General features: G+C 54.8%; 1 protein-coding gene across 3 annotated transcripts in view; it reads left to right on the forward strand.

Annotated features, from left to right (window-relative positions):
- The window catches only part of ZMAT4 (zinc finger matrin-type 4), a 75,085-nt gene that overhangs the window by 25,007 nt on the left and 29,768 nt on the right, over nt 1-20,310 (forward strand). For 2 of the 3 annotated variants that reach the window (XM_064175749.1, XM_064175747.1), the window contains exons 3-4: nt 10,508-10,597; nt 19,710-19,866. In XM_064175749.1, the coding sequence (XP_064031819.1) occupies nt 10,508-10,597; nt 19,710-19,866 (247 nt within the window). The remainder of the gene's footprint in view (nt 1-10,507; nt 10,598-19,709; nt 19,867-20,310) is intronic. The other variant, XM_064175748.1, reaches the window with a different exon arrangement.

Below are 20,310 nucleotides of genomic sequence, written 5' to 3' on the forward strand. Positions count from 1 at the left end.
CTCAGATTTCACCCTGAGCTGCATATTCATCACCACATTTGTTCCTTAAGCTGCTATAACACTTTTCTCCATCGTAATCTTTATTGCTTCAGGTGTTCAGATGGTGATTTGCTTTTCCTTGTTGCTTAAAATGAAAGAATTAAGGGCTGAGGCTGTAGGATGAAGAGCTTGGGAACGTTGGTTCACCTTGTGGGATGTTGGTTTACCTTGTGGGATGTTGTTTCACCTTGTGGGATGTTGCTTCCCTGTGTGGGATGTTGCTTCACCTTCTTAGTCTTCAGAAGAGGAGGCTGAGGGGAGACCTCATTGCCCTCTAGGACCACCCCAAAGAGTGTTGGAGCCAGGTGGGGTTGGTTTCTTCTTGCATGCAAGAAGTGATAGGACAAGAGGAAGCAGCCTCAAGTTGTGCCAAGGGAGGTTCAGGTTGGATATTAGGGAAAATGCCTTCCCAGGAAGGGTTCTGAGGCACTGGAACAGGCTGCCTGGGGAGGTGGTGGAGTCCCCATCCCTGGAGGTGTTTAAAAGATGTTTGGATGAAGAGCTTAGGGACTTAGTCTAACAGTTGTGTCCAGAGGGATGTTAGGTTATGGTTGGACTTGCTGCTCTTAAGGTGGTGTTGAGGGAGGTGGTTCAGTGGCAGTGGCTCAGCAGCAGCAGCAGTGGGACTGTGAGCTCCAAGCAAGGGCTTTGCCAATCGCAAAGGTCTCTTCCAAGCACAGTTCTGTGCCTCTCTGAAGGAATGAGGCTTAAATGCTGGCTGCAGAGCCTGAGCAGCCAGAGGGAGCAGAGGCCAGGTGTGGTAACATTGAACTGCAGAAGAAACTGGGGAGAACAAATCCAGTGCCATGGCCTTTGGCTCTGACCCAGCGCCGAGTGCTCTCCGGAACGTCTCAGCCTGTCTCCGGCGCGGAGCAGCTGAGCGCTATCGACAGCCTCGTCAATACTCTCTGTCTGCAAGGGGCTGGAGCAGTGCTGGGGTTAATCTGCTTCCAGTTGGGCTGTCCCTCTTTGGAAAACTGCATCAAATGATGGCTTGTCTGAAGGAATAATAACCATGGCTTTTGCTATTGGCACATTAGAGCCTTAAGGACCAAGAAGTGTGTGCTTAGAAAGGCAATCCTGCGCCTGAAATATTAATGCGGTGGCAGAGCACATTCTCTATTTAACAAAATAAATGCTGCCCTGGAACACAAGGAGCTGGAATATTCTGTGCCTGGTGCCAGCTCCCTGCACGAGGTGCTGCAGGTGCTTCCAGGCTGGAGGAGCAGGAGGAGCAGAAGGATGTGTCTGGGCTCTCGTGTGTCAGGTTCTGGCAGTGTTGGCTGTGCCTTAGCAAAGGGAGCGCAGCGCTTGGCAGTGCTCTCCTCCTGCGCTCTGCTACCTACCTGCCAGGCTTTGGCATGCCTGGGGACAGTAAAGTGGAAGCACTTCAGAGGGTGGGGGAGGAGGGGATGTCCTACCTGTTGTTCCCTCGTCTTCCCTCAGAATGCTGGGAGTCTGCTCTGCTGTGGTGTTCCTGTGCTGTGCGGTGTGTGGTGGCAGCTCAGAGGTTGCTGTTCCTCTGCAGATTGTGCTGAGCTTTGCCAGCAGGAAAAAAAGAAAGGTTGAGGAAAGCTCTTTTGTGGTTCAGTTGCAAAGCTGCTCCTCTGCTTTTGCATGGAATCCTAGAATTGCTTGGCTTGGAAAAGCCCTCTAAGATCATCCAGTCCAACCATCAACCCAAGACCACCGTGGCCATCAAACCATATCCCCAAGTGCCTTGGCCTCGAGTTTATTGGACACCTCCAGGGCTGGGGACTGCACACACAGACCTGCAGCCTGCTTTGGTCCCCAGCTCATGTTGTGCTAAGAGCAGCAATTAAAATACATGGAGGTTAGGGCTGCCACAGCCTGCACCTGCTTTATGGTGAGGAGTTTGTGCTGCCTCATCCCTTCTCTGCACACAGTGAGGGTAGGCTCACCCAGGCAGCCTCAGCTGCTGGATCATGCTGTGCTTCAGGAGACCAGTGTAGATGAAATGGTACTTTACAAGGCTCCCTGTTCCCACTCTGTTGTCAACATTAATGGCTAAACATTATTTTTAATGCACTCCCAGTGTCAAAATCTATCACTGAACAGCAGCAGCAGCAGAGCAGATAGAGCCCTATCACACAGCTCCTTTCCAAGGTACCTCTGTGCAGAGCCCCATTTCTGGCTGGAAATAGCTGGAGCTCAAAGGTACCTCCAGAGCAGCAGTAAAATGAGACTCTGGGGCTAGCAGTGGTGAGGAGGCACAGGGGATGTCACATTGAGCCTCTGTGGAATTAAAGCCACACACATCAAAAGCAGAGTGGGCAGCAGGTGGAGAGAGGGCATCTGCCCCTCTGCTCTGAGACCTCAGCTGCAGAGCTGTGTCCAGCTATGGAATCGCCAACACAAGAGGGGTGTGGACCTGATAGAGTGGGTCCAAAGGAGGCCATGGGGATGATGAGAGGGCTGGAGCACTTCTATGAACACAGGCTGGGAGAGTTGGGGCTGTTCAGCCTGGAGAAGAGAAGGCTCCAGCGTGACCTTAGAGCTGCCTTTCAATATCTAAAGGGGACCTGCAGGAAGGCTGGGGAGGAGCTGCTTAAAAGGGACTGTGATGACTGGAATCAAAGAATCATAGAATCAGTCAGGGGTGGTAGGGACCACAAGGAGCAGCCAGTCCCAACCCCCTGCCATGCCCAGGGACACCCTACCCTAGAGCAGGCTGCACACAGCCTCAGCCAGCCTGGCCTCAAACACCTCCAGCCATGGGGCCTCAACCACCTCCCTGGGCAACCCATTCCAGCCTCTCACCACTCTCCTGCTCAACAACTTCCTCCTCACCTCCAGCCTCACTCTCCCCACCTCCACCTTTGCTCCATTCCCCCCACTCCTGCCACTCCCCCACAGCCTCAGAAGTCCCTCCCCAGCTTTTTTGGAGCCCCCTTCAGATGCTGGAAGGCCACAAGAAGGTCACCTGGGAGCCTCCTCTGCTCCAGCCTGCACAGCCCCAACTCTTTCAGTCTGTGCTCACAGCAGAGCTGCTGCAGCCTCTGAGCATCCTCCTGGCCCTGCTCTGGACACTCTCCAGCATCTCCACAGCCCTCTTGTCCCAGGGGCTCCAGAACTGGATGCAGTACTCCAGGTGGGGTCTGAGCAGAGCACAGCAGAGGAGGAGAATCCCCTCCCTGGCCCTGCTGGCCACACTGCTGCTGCTGCAGCCCAGGCTCTGCTTGGCTTTCTGGGCTGCAAGTGCACACTGCTGGGTCCTGCTGAGCTTCTCCTCCAGCAGCACCAAGTCCCTCTCCTCAGGGCTACTCTCCAGCCACTCACTGCTCAGCCTGGAGTTGTGCTTGGCTTAGCCTTGACCCAGCTGCAGGACCTTGCCCTTGGTCTTGTTGAACCTCCTGAGCTTGGCTTGTGCCCACCTCTGCAGCCTGTGCAGGTCCCTCTGGCTGGATCCCTGCCCTCCAGCCTGGCTGCTGCACCACACAGCTTGGTGTGGGCAGCAAACTTGCTGAGGCTGCACTCAGTGCCTCTGCCCATGGCACCCACAGAGATGTTGAACCAGACTGGTGCCAGGACTGATCCCTGAGGGACTCTGCTTGTCACTGCCTGCACTTGCCCATGGAGCCATTGCCAGCCACTCTTTGGGTGGAGGAAGAAGGGCAATGGTGATCACAAATTGCCTTTGGATGTAAGCAGTGTCCAAGGCAGTGACATCTCTACCTGGGGCTTTGAAACCAGTTCCCTGGGGGGCAGTGGTGTGAAAATTCAGCTGCATTCCTCTGGGGAATGAGAACCTCCTGTTTGTGTGCCTGAAAAGTCCCAGGCAGGGGGAGATGCTTTTTAAAAAAATAACTCAGGAAGGGGAAAAAAAAAAAGGGGTGGGGGTGGGGGTGGGGAGGGAAGGGAGTGGAAATGAGCATAAATTATAAAGAAGGCTTTGCAGAAATGACAAAGGCAGCAAAAGGCCTTTGGCACCCAGCGGCGTCTGGAATAACAGACGGCAGTTTGTCTCTGCAGGGAGCTCAGCTGTGGGGTTTGCTGCTGCTGCTGTGGGAGGCAGAGGCAAAGCTTTGGCTGAAAATGCTTCTGGCCTCTGCTAACAAAAGAGCAGGAGGTGGTTCTGTGTCACAGGGTGAGGGATGAACCGGCTCTGTCCCAGCAGAGATGTGGGAGTTGGTTCAGGCAGCGGTTGTGAGGCTTGGAGTGCTGGGGGCTGGGTCGGGAGGACTCAGTGAACTCGCAAGGGAGTGCTGGAGGAGAGCTGAGCTCACTCTGTGTGCTCACTGCCAGCCCTCCGTGGAACCACCAAGGTGGAAGGGACCTTGTGAGGTCATCAGATCCAAAACTCACCCAGAGCTCAGAGTCCCACCACAGCTGTGGAGCAGGGCTGGGTTGCCTCTCCTCAGGGGAGGGATGGATCTGGCATTCTGCAGCAGCTCAGAATCAGTCAGCATGGAAAAGACCTTCAAGATCAGAGAACTGCTTCTAACCCAAATGGCTTGGAGGTGAGGAGAAAGTTCTTCACTGAGAGAGTCATTGGCTGCTGGAATGGGCTGCCCGGGGAGGCAGAAGACAATTCCATACCTCTGTGATTCTGTGTCCCAGTCCCTCACTGCTGTTCAGCAATGATGGGGGTGAGCAAACCCTCCCTGAACCACAGCAAGCAGGGCTGCAGCCCCCTCAAACCAGCTTGCCCCTGGCTCCCAGAGCCATTCCACTGCTCCACTGCCCCCTGTGCTGTGCTGCTGCTCTCTCCAGGCAGGACTGTGCTACAAACCCTGACTTATGCAAAACCAAATTGCATTTCATAGCACAATTTAGCTCTGCTTTGCCCTTTCATGTTTTAGGGTGGAATTGCAGGCACTCTGCTGCCTCTGCCACAAAACTCTGTGTTAAAATAGATTTGATATAGATAGAAATGATCCATTTATTCCCTTTATTGATGACCTTCCTTACAATAGCACAGAAGCTGGCAGTGCAGAGGGCTGCAGTTGCTATGTGAGAACAGGCTCTGAGCTTCCCCCTGCCTGCACAGGAGGATGCTTTTAAACACTGAGTGCTGAGTTCTTGCTTTCCACAAGGGTTCTTCCCAGATGCTGGAGACAGAGGATTTAAGGGAAAATGCCTTTGGCCTAACACTTTGTAAAGCTGCAAAAGAAATATCACAGGCATGGAAGGAAAATATTCTCTTGGGGCATCCTGAGAGCAGCAACACAGCACAGGGGGCAGTGGAGCAGTGGAATGGCTCTGGGAGCCAGGGGCAAGCTGGTTTGAGGGGGCTGCAGCCCTGCTTGCTGTGGTTCAGGGAGGGTTGCTCACCACCATCATTGCTGAACAGCAGTGAGGGACTGGGACACAGAATCACAGAGGTATGGAATTGTCTTCTCCTCTAAGCATCGTGGTGGCTGCTGCTGGCCAGGCAGGGATCTCCAGAGGCAGTGTTCTTGGCCAGACTGTGAGTTTAGGGAGCCATCAAGGTTTGGTCTTTTCTAAGGTTGGGGCTTGTGGTGAGATGGATCAAAATGGGAGCTGGATGTGGAGCAGGTCCAGAGGAGGCCACGAAGACAGCAGAGGGCTGGAGCAGCTCTCCTGCAGGGACAGGCTGGGAGGGTTGGGGCTGTTCAGCCTGCTCTAGTCAGAGATGTCCCTGCTGACTGCAGGGGGGTTGCACAAGGTGATCTTGCAGGGTCCCCTCCTACCTGATGCATTCTGTGAGCCTGTGATGCTCTTACAGGGTGGTGGAGTCTGGCTGGAGCCCAGGAGGGCAGCAGGTCCCCTTCTGCCCACGGGGCTATGCCACCCCCTCCCTGGCACTCCTTCCTCTCACACCTCGGAGCTGCAGATTCCAAGTTGCTTTGCGGAGGGGAAAAGCTAACCTGGGGAGGCTGTTTGAGGGCAGCAGACTAAGAATAATCACTTTGCTCTTGCTTTGGTGTTGGGGTGAGAAATGCCCATGGAAATGGAGAAAATTCCAGAGAGAAGATGGGTGACAAATGGGCACTGCTGCTGCTTCTGCTCCCCGGGTGGGGATGGGATGCTCCCTGCCTGCCTGCAAAGGCCAGGGAGGATTTTAAGCTCTGCTTTTCTAACCAGAGGATAATAAAGCTGCATCAGGAGCCACAGAGTTTTAAATTATGCCAAAGAGAAGTTATTCCTTTTCCTTAGCTTTCATAAATCCTAAGGAATGCATCAGTGAAGGTGAGAGCTGTTTTACAGGAGGCTGAAGCTTTGCTGCCTTTTAATGCTGACATTTGGACATCATTTATGGCCCAGCTGAGTGCCAGGGAAGAGAACATTAAAAATGATTACTGTTAAAATCTCACCTTTCCCCCTCACAAAACAAAACCCAAAGCCTCACAAACATTTCAGCCTCCCAGTCCAGCAGGCTGTGGCTGTGTGCTGGGCTGGCATCCTGATGTGCTGCTGGATGAGCTCTCCAGAGGGAAGAGCCTGGGGACTGTGGAGGGGATGGCTTGAGGCTGGCTGCTGGAGGGCTGCAAATACTCAGGGAAGGACTTCAGCTGAGGAGCTGTGGCCGTGTCCTCTTGATGGTGGCTTGGACTTTCCCCCATCCATAGGATGTGGGGCAAGGAACTGTGGTAGTAATTCCAACAACTCAAGAATTCTTCCTGAGTTAGCCCTGCAGCTCCCCAGAATCATGGAATTGTTTGGGTTGGCAAAGCCCTCTAAGATAGGGTGGGGGCTGGTCTCTTCTGCCAGGCAACCAGAACAGAACAAGGGCTGCCTTTGCAGTTCCTTTCTTCATCTCCCATGCCTGGGTCCCTGTCCTGTGTCCCTGCTGGGTCTCTGGGCTTTGGCTGGACAACAGGATCCAGAGGTGGGAGAGCCAAAGGAAGGGCAAACTGACCAAAAGCATGATGCTGCCAGCAGAGCAGTGAACAAGCAGATGAAGAGGAGGCTCAGGGCAGACCTCACTGGTGTCTGCAACTCCCTGCAGGGAGGCTGTAGCCAGGTGGGGTTGGGCTCTGCTGCCAGGCAGCCAGAGGCAGAACAAGGGGACTCAGCCTGAAGCTGTGCCAGGGCAGGTTGAGGCTGGATGTGAGGAGGAAGTTGTTGGCAGAGAGAGTGATTGGCATTGGAATGGGCTGCCCAGGGAGGTGGTGGGTCCCTGGAGGCGTTTGAGGCCAGACTGGATGGAGCTCTGGCCAGCCTGATCTAGGGCTGGGTGTCCCTGCCCATGGCAGGGGGATTTGAACAGATGATCCTTGTGGTCCCTTCCCACCCTGACTGATTCTGTGATTCTATGACTTAGTGCCATGGTCTGGTTGATTGGCCAGGGCTGGGTGCTAGGTTGGACTGGATGATCTTGGAGGTCTCTTCCAACCTGGTTCATTCTATGATTCTAAGATCCTCCAACACCACCATGGACACTAACTCATGCCCCCAGGTGCACACTGAGTGAACTTCTCCAGTGACAGTGACTCCACCACCTCTCTGGGCAACCTATTCCTGTCCTCTCTGCCCTGGGCAGGAGCTTCTCAGAGTGCAAACCTCCACGAGGTGCCACCAGCTGAGGCTTCCCTTGGGGCAGAGATGAGGAGTGGCAGCAAGCTCTGACTTCATGCATCTGCCCTTTGCATTTCCAACACTTATTTTGTCACTTCTTAATTGTGCCATCACTGCTAATCGGGGGGGAGGAGCTGAAGCTGTGGGGGTTTCCTGTGCTCTGCCTGCAGCAGGTCACAGCTTCCCCATGCATATGCAGGGGGACAAGTCAGGGCAGGACACTTGATGTGATATCTCTTGACTGATTGGCTCCATTCAAACCCCCACTCTAGTGCACAGGCACATTTCTGCATACAAATATAGCTCCCTGCAAATTTAGCTCCTGGAGTTCACACCACAGGGAAAAAAAAATAAGGGGGGGGGGGGGGGGAGGGGAGGGGAAAAAAAAGCAAAAGGAATGTTCCAGAACTTGCTGAATGATAATTTAATATTTTAAAATTGCAAATCTGTGATCTGAAATTATAATATTGTGGTGCCAGAGCTCTGTGAGGCAATCAGAAATGGAGATGCAGGGAAAACATTTGCATAAGAATAGCTGCTGCAGACTGTCAGGGCTCTGGGAGCCCAGAATGGGGGTCCTGGTGGAGAACAAATTAACCATGGCACAGCAATGTGCCCTGCTGGCCAAGAAGGCCAATGGGAGCCTGGGCTGTATGAGGCAGAGTGTGTCCAGCAGATCAAGGGAGGTTCTTCTCCCCCTCTACTCTGTCCTGGGGAGACCTCATCTTGATTGCTGCCTTCAGTTTGGGGCTGAAGAGGGACAGGGATCTGCTGGAGAGGGTCCAGCAGAGGGCTGTGAGGATGATGAGGGGACTGGAGGGCATGGCTGATGAGGAGAGATTGAGGGCCCTGGGGCTGCTTAGTCTGAGAGGAGAAGACTGAGAGGGGATCTGATAAATGTTTGTAAGTATCTGAGGGCTGCCAGGAGGGGGGGACAGGCTCTGCTCACTGCTCCCTGGGACAGGACAAGGAGCAATGGGTGTAAGCTGCAGCAAAAGAGGTTCTGCCTCTACACAAGGGGGAACTTCTTGCCTGGAAGGGTCCCGGAGCCCTGGCACAGGCTGCCCAGAGAGGTTGTGGAGTCTCCTTCTGTGGAGCCTTTCCAGGCCTGTCTGGATGTGTTCCTCTGTGCTCTGTGTTAGATAGAATTGTCCTGCTGTGGCAGGGGGCTTGGACTGGATGATCTCTTTGGGTCCCTTCCAACCCCTAACATCCTCTGAGCCTGTAATGGGTTGGGTTGGAAGGGACCTCAAAGCTGAGCCAGCTCCAACCCCCTGCCATGTGCAAGGACACCTCCCACCAGCTCAGGTTGCTCAAGGCCTCATAGAGCTATTTTGTAGTTGCAGTCCTCTCCTCCACTCCCAATCCACTGCAGACCAGAGCTGGCTGGGTGTTGGTGTGCTGAGGGTTTGTGCTGCTGCAGGGGAGGCTTTAAAACCTCCCTTTACCTTCTGCAATTCCCAAGGGTTACCTTGGCAGTTGGTGCTGTTGTGACCAGGGCATGTCCCTGTCTCTGCTTGTCCTCACATGCAGGGGAGCTCTGGCTGAGCATCCAGCTGAGCAGCAGCCAACAGTGTGCTCAGGTGGCCAAGAAGGCCAATGGCATCCTGGCTTGCATCAGCAGTGGAGTGGCCAGCAGGTCTAGGGGTGTGATTTTCCCTCCCTACTTGGCACTGGTGAGGCCACACCTTGAGGTTAGCTTTGAGCTCCTAACTCCCAAGAGTGACATTGAGCAGCAGGAACAGGTCCAGAGAAGGGCAGCAAAGCTGGGGAAGGGTCTGGAGAGCAGGGCTGGGGAGGAGCAGCTGAGAGAGTTGGGGGTGTGCAGCCTGGAGAAGAGGAGGCTGAGAGGAGACCTCATTGCTCTCTGCATCTCCCTGAGGAGGCTGGAGCCAGGTGGGGGTTGGACTCTGCTCCCTCATAGATCAGAGCATCATAGAATCAGCAGGGTTGGAAGAGAGCTCTGAGCTCATCCAGTCCAACCTAGCACCCAGCCCTATCCAGTCAACCAGACATGGCACAAAGTGCCCCATGCAATCCTGTCTTGAGCACCTCCAGGGTGTCAGGTGATAGAGGGAGAGGAAATGGCCAGCAGAGGGTTGGGTTGGAAAAATGTCTTTGCTGCCAGAGTGGTCAGGGACTGGCACAGACTGCCCAGGGAGGTGGTGGAATCCCCATGCCCGGGGTTGTGTGGGAGATGCCTGACTGTGTCTGGGTGGCAGCAGCAGTGTGGCTGCGAGATGCAGGTGAACCCTTGGCACTGCCAATTTCCACAGCAGGCACAGAATCAGAGAACCAAGCAGGTTGGCAGAGAGCTCCAAGCTCAGCCAGTCCAACCTAGCACCCAGCCCTGGTCAAGCAACCAGACCATGGCACTAAATGCCCCAGCCAGACTTGGCTGCAACACCCTGGGCTGCCCGGGGAGGTGGTGGAGTCGCCGTCCCTGGAGCTGTTCAAGGCAGGACTGGACGTGGCACTTGGTGCCATGGTCTGGCCTTGAGCTCTGTGCTAAAGGGTTGGACTTGATGATCTGTGAGGTCTCTTCCAGCCTTGGTGATACTGTGATACTGTGATACCTCCAGGCACAGTGACTCCACCACCTCCCTGGGCAGCCCATTCCAATGCCAATCACTCTCTCTGACAACAACTTCCTCCTAACATCCAGCCTCAACCTGCCCTGGCACAGCTTCAGGCTGTGTCCCCTTGTTCTGTTGCTGCTTGCCTGGCAGCAGAGCCTAACCCCACCTGGCTACAGCCTCCCTGCAGGCAGCTGCAGACAGCAATGAGCTCTGCCCTGAGCCTCCTCTGCTGCAGCCTGCACCCCCCCAGCTCCCTCAGCCTCTCCTCCCAGGGCTGCGCTCCAGGCCTCTCCCCAAGCTGCAGGTTGGTGCTGTGCACGCAGCAGCAGAGCCTCTTGCTTCTTGCCCCTTCACCTGCTCTCTCCTGTTGTGTGTCCCTGCTGCAGAGTCGGAAGCATGCCAGCAAGGTTCGCCTCTACTACATGCTGCACCCCATCGACGGAGGCTGCCCGGCTAAAAAGCTCCGCTCAGAAAACGTGGGTACAGCTCAAGTCCCTTCCTTACTCAGCTGCTCTGGGAATTGTTGGCTCTTTGTTAACATCATTTTCGGGCTCACAGGCACAGCTGATCAGGTACCCAGATTAGAGGAGCTGCAAAGTTAAGTAACTGGAAGTAATTTTCAATCAACTCTCCGAGGCCTCCGTGCATCAGCAGCAGTAATTGCCTTGTTAGTTATTCAAATGTTCATTCCTAAGGAAAAAGAAAATCATCCACTGACAGCAGATCTCCAGCAGCTCGCCACTGCTGCTTTCTGCTGGGAGCTCCTGAGGTGCAGGTAGGGCAAGGGAGTGGCTGCTGGGGCTGTTTCCTGGTGGATGGAGGAATTGGAGAGCTGGGTGCAAAAGGCTCCTGGCTGAGGTCACAGTCACCGAAGGGTTGGAAGGGGTCTTGGAGGTTCATTCAGTTCAGTCCCCCTGCCAGACCAGGATCACCCAGGGTAGGTCACATAGGAACACATCCAGGTGGATTCTGAGAGTGTCCAGAGAAGGAGACTCCACAACCTCTCTGAGCAGCCTGCTCCAGGGCTCCAGCACCCTCACAGTGACAAAGTTTTGCCTTCTGCTCCTGTGGAACCTCCTCTGCTCCAGCTTGCCCCCATAGCCCCTTGTCCTCATAGAATCGTAGAATCAAGCAGGTTGGAAGAGAGCTCCAAGCTCAGCCAGCCCAACCTAGCACCCAGCCCTGCCCAACCAACCAGACCATGGCACTAAGTGCCCCAGCCAGGCTTGGCTGCAACACCTCCAGCCACAGCCACTCCACCACCTCCCTGGGCAGCCCATTCCAATGCCAATCACTCTCTCTGCCAACAACTTCCTCCTAACATCCAGCCTCAACCTGCCCTGCCACAGCTTCAAGCTGTGTCCCCTTCTTCTGTTGCTGGCTGCCTGGCAGCAGAGCCCAACCCCACCTGGCTACAGCCTCCCTGCAGGCAGCTGCAGGCAGCAATCAGCTCTGCCCTGAGCCTCCTCTGCTGCAGGCTGCACCCCCCCAGCTCCCTCAGCCTCTCCTCACAGGGCTGTGCTCCAGGCCCCTCCCCAGCCTTGCTGCCCTTCTCCAAACACCTTCCAGCACCTCAACATCTCTCTTGAACTGAGTAGCCCAGAACTGGACACAGCACTCAAGGGGTGGCCTGAGCAGTGCTGAGCACAGGGGCAGAAGCAGCTCCCTTGTCCTGCTGCCCACACTGCTCCTCAGCCAGCCCAGGATGCCATTGGCTCTGCTGCCCACCTGGGCACTGCTGCCTCCTCTGCAGCTCCTCTCTGCCAGCACCCCCAGCTCCCTCTCTGCCTGGCTGCTCTCAGCCACTCTGTGCCCAGCCTGTAGCACTGCTTGGGGTTGCTGTGGCCAAAGTGTAGAGGGATGGACACCCCTGAGCATAGCCTGGCTGCTTCCCCCTGACACTCACCCTTTAGATCTTTATAAACACTAATCAGGTCATTACGCCTGTGGTCAGTCAGCAGCTCTGTAAACTGGCAGTGGAATTCCTCACTCACATCCCAATAAACAAATGAACGTGGAGAAATTGGCCCAGTTCACAGCCATTTGTCAGGCAGTAAAAGGAGCCTACATTTATAAAGGACTGGTTCACAGTGAATTATTCATTTAGCTCTTTCCCATATTCCAGGGCTGGGGTGAGAGCTGTTGATGAGGTTCCCAGCAGATAGCAGCCAAACCATTTCAGATCTACAGGAGTGTGACCATGGCTTAATGCTATCAATATTTAGTGAGATATCTTCTAATTAAAGGGGGAAGCATGCAAGGTTTGCCAAAAAGGAGCTGAAAGCTCCTTCAGACAGTCATTAAAATGGTAGTGGGACTTTTATGTGGCACACAGGGTAATTGCAGATACAATCTGCCCCTTAACAGCAGGATCTCAGGCTGGTGTTATTGAGTCGTTAACTGCAGAGTGCAGAACGTAAGCTGGACATGCATGCAGGGGCTTGGAACATGTCCTCTGATGAGCTTCATTACACCTAACAAGAAGCCATCCAGCCTCAGGTGCTCCCTGGCACAAGGATGTGGTGGACAGAGGACCAAGCAGAACCAACCTCCCAGACTCACAGAATGTCAGGGGCTGGAAAGGGACCTCGAAAGCTTACCCAGTCCAACCCCCTGCAGAGCAGGATCACCTAGACCAGATCCCACAGGAATGCATCCAGACAGGTTTTGAATATCTTCAGAGAAGGAGACTCCACAACCCCCCTGGGCAGCCTGTGCCAGGCTTCTGTCACCCTCACAGGGGAAAAACTTCCTCTGGGTGAAATTCCAGTTTGGAACTTGGGTTTATTTTCTCCTGTGGTACCAGCAAAAAGCCCAGGACCAGTTTGCAGCAAGCTAAATCTGGAATGCTTCTTGAGTCTCAGAGCATCTCAGGACCTCTGTGCTCTCCTATGCCTCAGCTTCCACCCAGTGCCCCTTGTCCTGGTGCTGGCCTGGCTCCATCCTCCTGGCACATTTATAACCACTGCTGAGGTCACCTCTCAGCTCCTCCTCTCCAAGCTCCCAGCCCCAGCTCCCTCAGCCTCTCCTCCTAACAGAGCTGTTCCATTCCCTTCATCATCTTTGTGGCTCTGTGCTGGACTCTCTCCAGCAGTTCTGTGTCCTTCTTGAACTGAGTGGCCTAGAAGTGGACACAGTACTGCAGATGCAGCCTCAGCAGGGCAGAGTAGAGGGGCAGAAGAACCTCTCTTGGCCTACTAACCACAGCCCTTCTAACCCACCCAGGAATGGCATTGGCCTTCTTGCCCACATGAACACATTTCTGGCTCATGCTCAGCCTTCCTCTTTCCTTTGTGGAAGGTAGCAGTGAGAAGCAATTCTGTGCTGGGCTGTGCCAAGGGCAGCCCTCGATGGGGGGTGAGTGGACCTGGTGCAGCAGGTGAAAGATTGCCCATGCAAGACCTACATTCTAAAGTGGTTTGTGGTACAAAAATACAGCAGGGGAAATCTGCCAGCACTGCCAGCTGAAAATAGGCCTCTTGCTGGTCAGATGTTAGCTGAGTTAAAGAGCACAGAAATATTCAGGGCACCTCTGATGCTGCCTGATAACATCACTGGCACCTAGAGTGTGGCTGCACTGCCCACTTTGGGTATCCAGCAGCCTGAGCCAGGCTGTGGCACAGACCTGAGGTGTTACAAACCTGTAGCCCTCTTCAGACACTGGAAAGCTGCTTTAAGGTCTCCCCAGAGCCTTATTCTCAGACAGAAGGCTGGGGCTGGCCAGGAGCTGCTGCTGTTGTGATGGGCTCTGCCTCAGGGGACACTGAGGGGAGGAAGCTGGGGGGGGGGGTGTCCAGCTGGAGAGTCCCCCCCACCCTCACCGAGCTGCTGTGTTCAGGTGGGGACTGTGGGCCCTGTATTGACCTTGGCAAACATTTCCCTGCCTTAGCATAGACAGAGGCAAGGAGGCATAAAATAATAGAGGATCACAGAGGCACAGAGGCACAGAACAGTCTGGGTTGGAAGTGACCTCCAAGGTCATCCAGCCCAACCCCTCTGCAGCAAGCAGGAGCATCCTCCACTGGAGCAGGCTGCCTAGAGGCTTTTCTCCCGAGAGCACACAGATCCTGAGATGCTCTGAGACTCAAGAAGCATTCCAGATTTAGCTTGCTGCAAACTGGTTCTGGGCTTTTTGGTTTGTTTTTTTTTGCTGAGGAAAACAAAACCCCGAGTTCCAACCTGGAAGTGGACTGAATTTCACACAGAGCCTTACAGCAAACAGCTCTTTAGCAGCTGCACCTTCTCCAGGAACAGGGAATTAAGTCAACTTTCAAAGGCACTTTGCAGTGCTGGGGGGGAGGCTGTGGTTTGTGTTGCTGTATTTCAAGGGTTTGCATAATCTTTTCCTTCTGAGTAAAACCCAGGAAGGGAAGGCAGCAGATTTGTATCTGTGGGATAAAAATCCTTACTTTTCCCGAGGATTTCTTAAGGAACATCCAGCAGAGGACTGCCACTGCCTGCTCCTATGCGAGGATTATGCCTTTTAGCAGCTTGTTAACAGGCGTCTGAATGAGGGGAGTTAATTCTGTTGGATGTACCAGACGGGCTTTGAAGTTTACCTTACAAAAAGAAGCCCTGGAAATGAGGCTGGCTGGGAAGATGAGAGGTGCCAGGGCTGGGAAATGGATGCCTTAGCTCCCAGCCCCTGCCGGTTGCAGTTTAAGTGAGGCCATTCCCCCCTGCATCCCTGCAAAGGAGGTCCCCTGGAGGTGCTTGCAGGAACAAATGGTGAAGATATTCCTTGCATGTTGGCTGCCTTCATGCAGTGTGGGGTTAAAGAGTTGCTGGAGTGGGGTTGATGGAAACGAAATTGAGATGTTAGTGCCTGTTTACTGCTGCTGCTTTGGGCTGAGCTGGGTGCAGGAACAAGGGAGGCAGAAGGAGAAATGGATGAGCATAGGCAAGGGTGCAGAGCATCCCTGGGGAAGGATGAGTGCAGGCATGGGTGCAGAGCATGCCTGGGGAAGGATGAGTGCAGGCATAGGTGCAGAGCATCCCTGGGGAAGGATGAGTGCAGGCATGGTGCAGAGCATGCCTGGGGAAGGATGAGTGCAGGCATGGGTGCAGAGCATGCCTGGGGAAGGATGAGTGCAGGCATGGTGCAGAGCATGCCTGGGGAAGGATGAGTGCAAGCATGGTGCAGAGCATGCCTGGGGAAGGATGAGTGCAGGCATGGTGCAGAGCATGCCTGGGGAAGGATGAGTGCAAGCATGGGTGCAGAGCATCCCTGGGGAAGGATGAGTGCAGGCATGGTGCAGAGCATCCCTGGGGAAGGATGAGTGCAAGCATGGGTGCAGAGCATCCCTGGGGAAGGATGAGTGCAAGCATGGGTGCAGAGCATCCCTGGAGTGTGGGCATCTGCCCCAGGTAGGCTGCAGGTCGGCCGAGCCCTGTGCCCAGCTGGTGGACACCTCTGTTACTGTACCAGCTGGCTACACGATCCTGTCATCAGAGTGTCATTCATCAGGTGACAAAAGACACCAGCTCAGGTCCCTCCAGCCCCTCGGGTTACAGGTAGAACAGCCAGTGACAAATGAGAAGGCATAATTACCCTTCAGGGCTGCAGCCGCGCAGGGAGGAGGGTGGGGGAGGAGGGTAGGGAATGGAGGCAGTGCTGCTGCCTGCCAACAGCCCAGCCCAGCCAGCCCCTGCCTCCTGCTAGCACAGTGCTGCATTCAGTGCAGTGGAGGCTCTGTTGTGTTGTGTGCAGAGCCTGGGACTCCGAGTGACCAAGAAGTTGGGGACATCCCTCTGCTGCCAGTCTGGTGACCATGTCCCTATGAAGGCTTTGAGGAGCTCATCCTGCTGTAACTCAGATAAGATGCAGGGAGAATAAGGACCAGGGCACTTGTGGATGTCCCTGGAGGTGGTCAAGGCCAGGTTGGATAAAGCCTTAAGCAACCTGAGCTAGTGGGAGGTGTCCCTGCCCATGGCAGGGGGTTGGAACTGGATGAGCTTGAAGGTCTCTTCCAACCCATCCTATGGATCTATACAGATCGAACTGTGGATGGGTGTGAACAGGACCTTGGGCTCCGAAGGAGGCATCCAAGGAGGTTTGAATTTAATGCAGCCTCTCTGTGAAAGTAGGTTGGGAGGGGAAAAATGTCACTGAGGAGCAGAGCAGGCAGAGGAAGAGATCCTGGTGTGTAAACACTGAAGTGTATCAGCTTTTCAAAGGAGCTCTCTTGGAGGCTCTTTATGTGTTACCACCGCTGATGATCAATAGAGTCTGGGAATTTTTCACTCTCCTCTTAACTTTCAAGTGATTTCCCTTTGAAGACATAAAATATCTTGAGAGGATCCTATTTAAAAGAAGTGCAAATTACGCTCAGAACAGTACTTATCACCTCTTGAGAGTTCTCCCTTAGGTTGAAGTTGATTCAGAGTTAACAACAGCAACCAGCTCAGCCCCCCTGGGCTCCCTGCTGCTGCTCTGCCTGGGGACTGGCTCCCGCCGCTGGGCGCTGCTGGAGGAGCTGGCACTGGTGGGAAGGTCAGGGAGGGCTGCTTCGTGATGGAGGGTGGCAGCAGGGCGAGGGAGGTTCTCCTGCCCCCCTGCTCTGCACTGCTGAGGCCACAACTGGAGTCCTGGGTCCCGTTCTGGGCTCTCCAGTTGCAGGTGGACAGGGAAGAGAGATCCTGGAGAGAGTCCAGGGCAGGCTGGGAAGATGCTGATGGGCCTGGAGCAGCTCTGGCAGGAGCAAAGGCTGAGAGCCTGCAGAAGAGCAGCCCCAGAGGGGAGCTGAGCTCTTGCCTTAGCAAGAGCTAAAGGCTGGGGGGCAAGGGGATGGGGCCAGACTCTTCTCATTGGTATCCAATGCCAGGACAAGAGGCAATGGGCACAAACTGGAATCCAGGAGGCTCCATCTGAAAAGAAGAGGAAACTTCTTTGGTGTGAGGGTACTGGAGGCCTGGAGCAGGCTGCCCAGAGAGCTTGTGGAGTCTCCCTTGTCTGGAGAGCTTCCAACCCCTCCGTGGCATTGTGCTGCTGGACAGGCTGCTGTGGGTGCCCTGCTGTAGCAGGGTGGGCTTGGGCTGGCTGCTCTGCAGAGCTCCCTTCCAGCCACCACCATGCTGGGCTTCTGTGAATCTTTGTTGTGTGTCTGAATCATCTGAGCATGACATTTGCAAAAGGATCCTGGCTTTTGGATGCCATTTGACTCTCTTTTGTCCTCCCCTGTGCCCTCAGCAGTGCCACCATTCCCAGCTGTGCCATGTGCTTTGTGTGCCCAGGTGTGCAGCCAGCGTGGTACCAGTCGTGTGCCCCACAAATGCCTGGGGATGAGCTGCAGAGTGCATTTCCAGCTTGCTGTGCCACGGAGATGGCAGCTCCTGAAGCAGGCTCTGCTCCTCTGACTCTGTACCAGCAGCTGGAATATTGCTGGGGGAAAAAAAAAAACAACCAGCTCCAGTTTGTGCCTGGAGGGAGTTTTGCTGTGGCACTGGGACCAGACCTGATCAGTGTGTGGGTGAGTGGTTGGACTGGGATGCTCAGTGCCTGCAGGTCATTCCCAGGCTCTGGAAGGGGCTTTCTCTGCCCAGAGCAGTGCTTTCAGCAGGGGGACTCTAGAAATGGTGCTTTGGAAAAGCGAGGCCACAGCCCTGAGGGATTCCCATTTCCTCTGTGGAATGGGTTGAATAATTAATCTGTGACTAATGGTGCAAACCTGCTCTTGCCTCTGCTCCTCCTGTGTCTGTACACTCACCCCTGGATCCCTGGAAGCTGTTTGTAAACTCTTGCTGGCAGCAGCAGTTGTGTTTGCTGACAGATGCTCAGCCCAGAGGCTGTGTCTGAGCTCTTCTCACAAGCCTCCTCCCCTGCCTGCTCAGCTCCTCCGAGCTGGGCACAGAGACCTCGGAGCTTCCTCTCAGCCTACTGCTACCCCAGTGCCAAAAGCCTCTTTGCAGTGGAGACAAATCCTAGCAGATGCATCTGTGCCTGGGGGGCAGAAATGCCTCCAGCCTGGGTGCAGGGAGGTGTTGGGGGAGGGGGATGTGGGGGGATAGAAGGATGCTTGGTGCCCTCCCTGGGTGATGGGTGAGGATGGTTGGTGGCATGGGCAGTGGTGCCCATGGTGGGGACAGGCAGTCTGGAGCTACAACCACTCCTCATGGGGTTTCCTTAGAAGGTGGCAGAGCCCTGGAGCAGGCTGCCTGGAGAGGTGGTGGAGTCTCCATTCCTGGAGGCATTCCAAACCCACCCAGATGTGTTTCCTGTGTGACCTTCTCTAGGTGGACTCAGATCTCCAGAGGTCCCTTCCAATCCCTACCATGGTTTGAGAAGGTCTGAGCTCATCCTGTGAGCTGGGCAGAGGCACAGGTGGCCTTTGTTCTCAGCAGAGCAGCCATAATGAGGGCTGGAGACAGCATTCTCATTAAGTCAGGCTTTACTGGTGAAAGTAAAGCTGCAGCCATTAGTAACTGTGCGGGGTGGTCCCTGCTGGTGCTGCTGCAGCCACCAGGGTGCTGCAATACCGAATGGTGATGCTCATAACACCTTCAAGCTTCCACTCTCCTCCCAGCTGACACGAGGACCTCTCTCAGGGTGTCCCCTGAGGTGTCTCATTGCACAGGTCCTCAGACAGGGCTGTGGAGCAGGGCTGCGAGTTGGCTTTAGGCAGCATCAGTTCAGATGTGAGGTTTTTAGCCATAGTTTGAACTTTGATGGTTGCCTTTTTTCATCTGCTGGCATTCAAGGTCTCAACATCCATCTCTAAGGAAGGAGCAGAGCCTTTTATCCCCTCCTCTGCAAACCCTGTAGCAAGAAGCTTTTCCTGTCTCTAGTGTGTGCCATCAAAGTGCTTTTGTCTTCAGGTTCATCTTGTTAGCACCTGGCTAATGCTGGGGGGTAGGAGCCTGCTTCCTCGGGGAGGGCCAGAAGCTGGGCACCTGGAGGAGCTCCTCCCCAGTGGGTAACAGGGGAGGTATAAGAGAAGTCTTCCCCCAGGGCTCAAGAATAAGCCAGAGGGGCAGGAGTGTGATGCTGCTGGGGGGAGGGAAACCTATGTGAGTTCTGCTGCTCATTTGGGTCTCCCACCTGCACAGAGAGCTGACCTCATCCTCTCCCCCCGGGCTGCTTTGGGGTCTTTCACAGAGAAGTGGCAGGAGGAAGGGTCAGTATCTGATGGCAGGGACAGCACCTGGTCTGTGTGGGTCCCTCAGCTGAAGGCTGAAGTCTAAAGGAAGGGCTGGGGGATGTGGTGGGTGAGACCTGTGGCCATGAGGATGGCAGAGCAGCAAGCTGGGCTGGGGGATGTGGTGGGTGAGACCTGTGGCCATGAGGATGGCAGAGCAGCAAGCTGGGCTGGGGGATGTGGTGGGTGAGACCTGTGGCCAGGAGGATCACAGAGCAGCAAGCTGAGCTCCCAATGTGTGATGAGCACAGAGGCACCGGGGGCTTGGGAGCAGCCCTGGGCTGAGCAGGGCTGGGGCCAGGCAGGAGATGGTCTGGGGGAGATAAGGAAGGGGAAAACCCCTTTGGAAAGGCCAACCTTGGCACAGCAGCCTGCATTCCTCTCTCCTGCCTCCAGGGCTCTGCTCGGTGTGCTCATGCACCTCTCTCTGTCTGTGTTTTTTGTCTCCACCCAGGGCAGTGACGGTGACTCAGTGGATAAGAACAAATGCTGCACACTATGTAACATGTCCTTTACCTCAGCAGTGGTGGCTGAATCGCATTACCAAGGGAAAATCCATGCCAAAAGGTTAAAACTGTTGCTAGGTGAACAACCAGCACTAAAGGCCACAGGTAGGTGCAGAGGCAGAGAGCTGGAGCCAGCAGGGCTGGTGTGGGGCAGAGGGACTCTGTGCCAGGGCACCCAGAAAAGGAGAGCTGGAGGCCAGAGGAAGCAGCTTTTGACTGTGACACTGTCACAACAACCTTTGAAATCCCTGATGCTTGCTGCTGTCTGCTCTGCTCACAGAGATTAGCTCCTCACAGCCCCATCCTGGCTCCAGGCTTCGCTGGAAGGAAGGCAAAATCTCCTCTGGGCACCAGGAGCCAAAGCTCACTGCAGTCATCAGAGGCTGTTCAGCAGCTCAGCTAATAGCATAGGATCATGGCATGGGCTGGAAAGGACCTTAAAGGCCATGCAGTTCCCATGGGCAGGGACTCTTCCCACCAGCCCAGACTGCTCAGGGAGGGGCTGGCTCCATGGGTGAGGCTTTGCTTCGCTGTAGATGCTGCTGCTCA

The sequence above is a fragment of the Pogoniulus pusillus genome, chromosome 42 (genome assembly GCF_015220805.1).
Source record: "Pogoniulus pusillus isolate bPogPus1 chromosome 42, bPogPus1.pri, whole genome shotgun sequence".
Classification (NCBI taxonomy): domain Eukaryota; kingdom Metazoa; phylum Chordata; class Aves; order Piciformes; family Lybiidae; genus Pogoniulus; species Pogoniulus pusillus.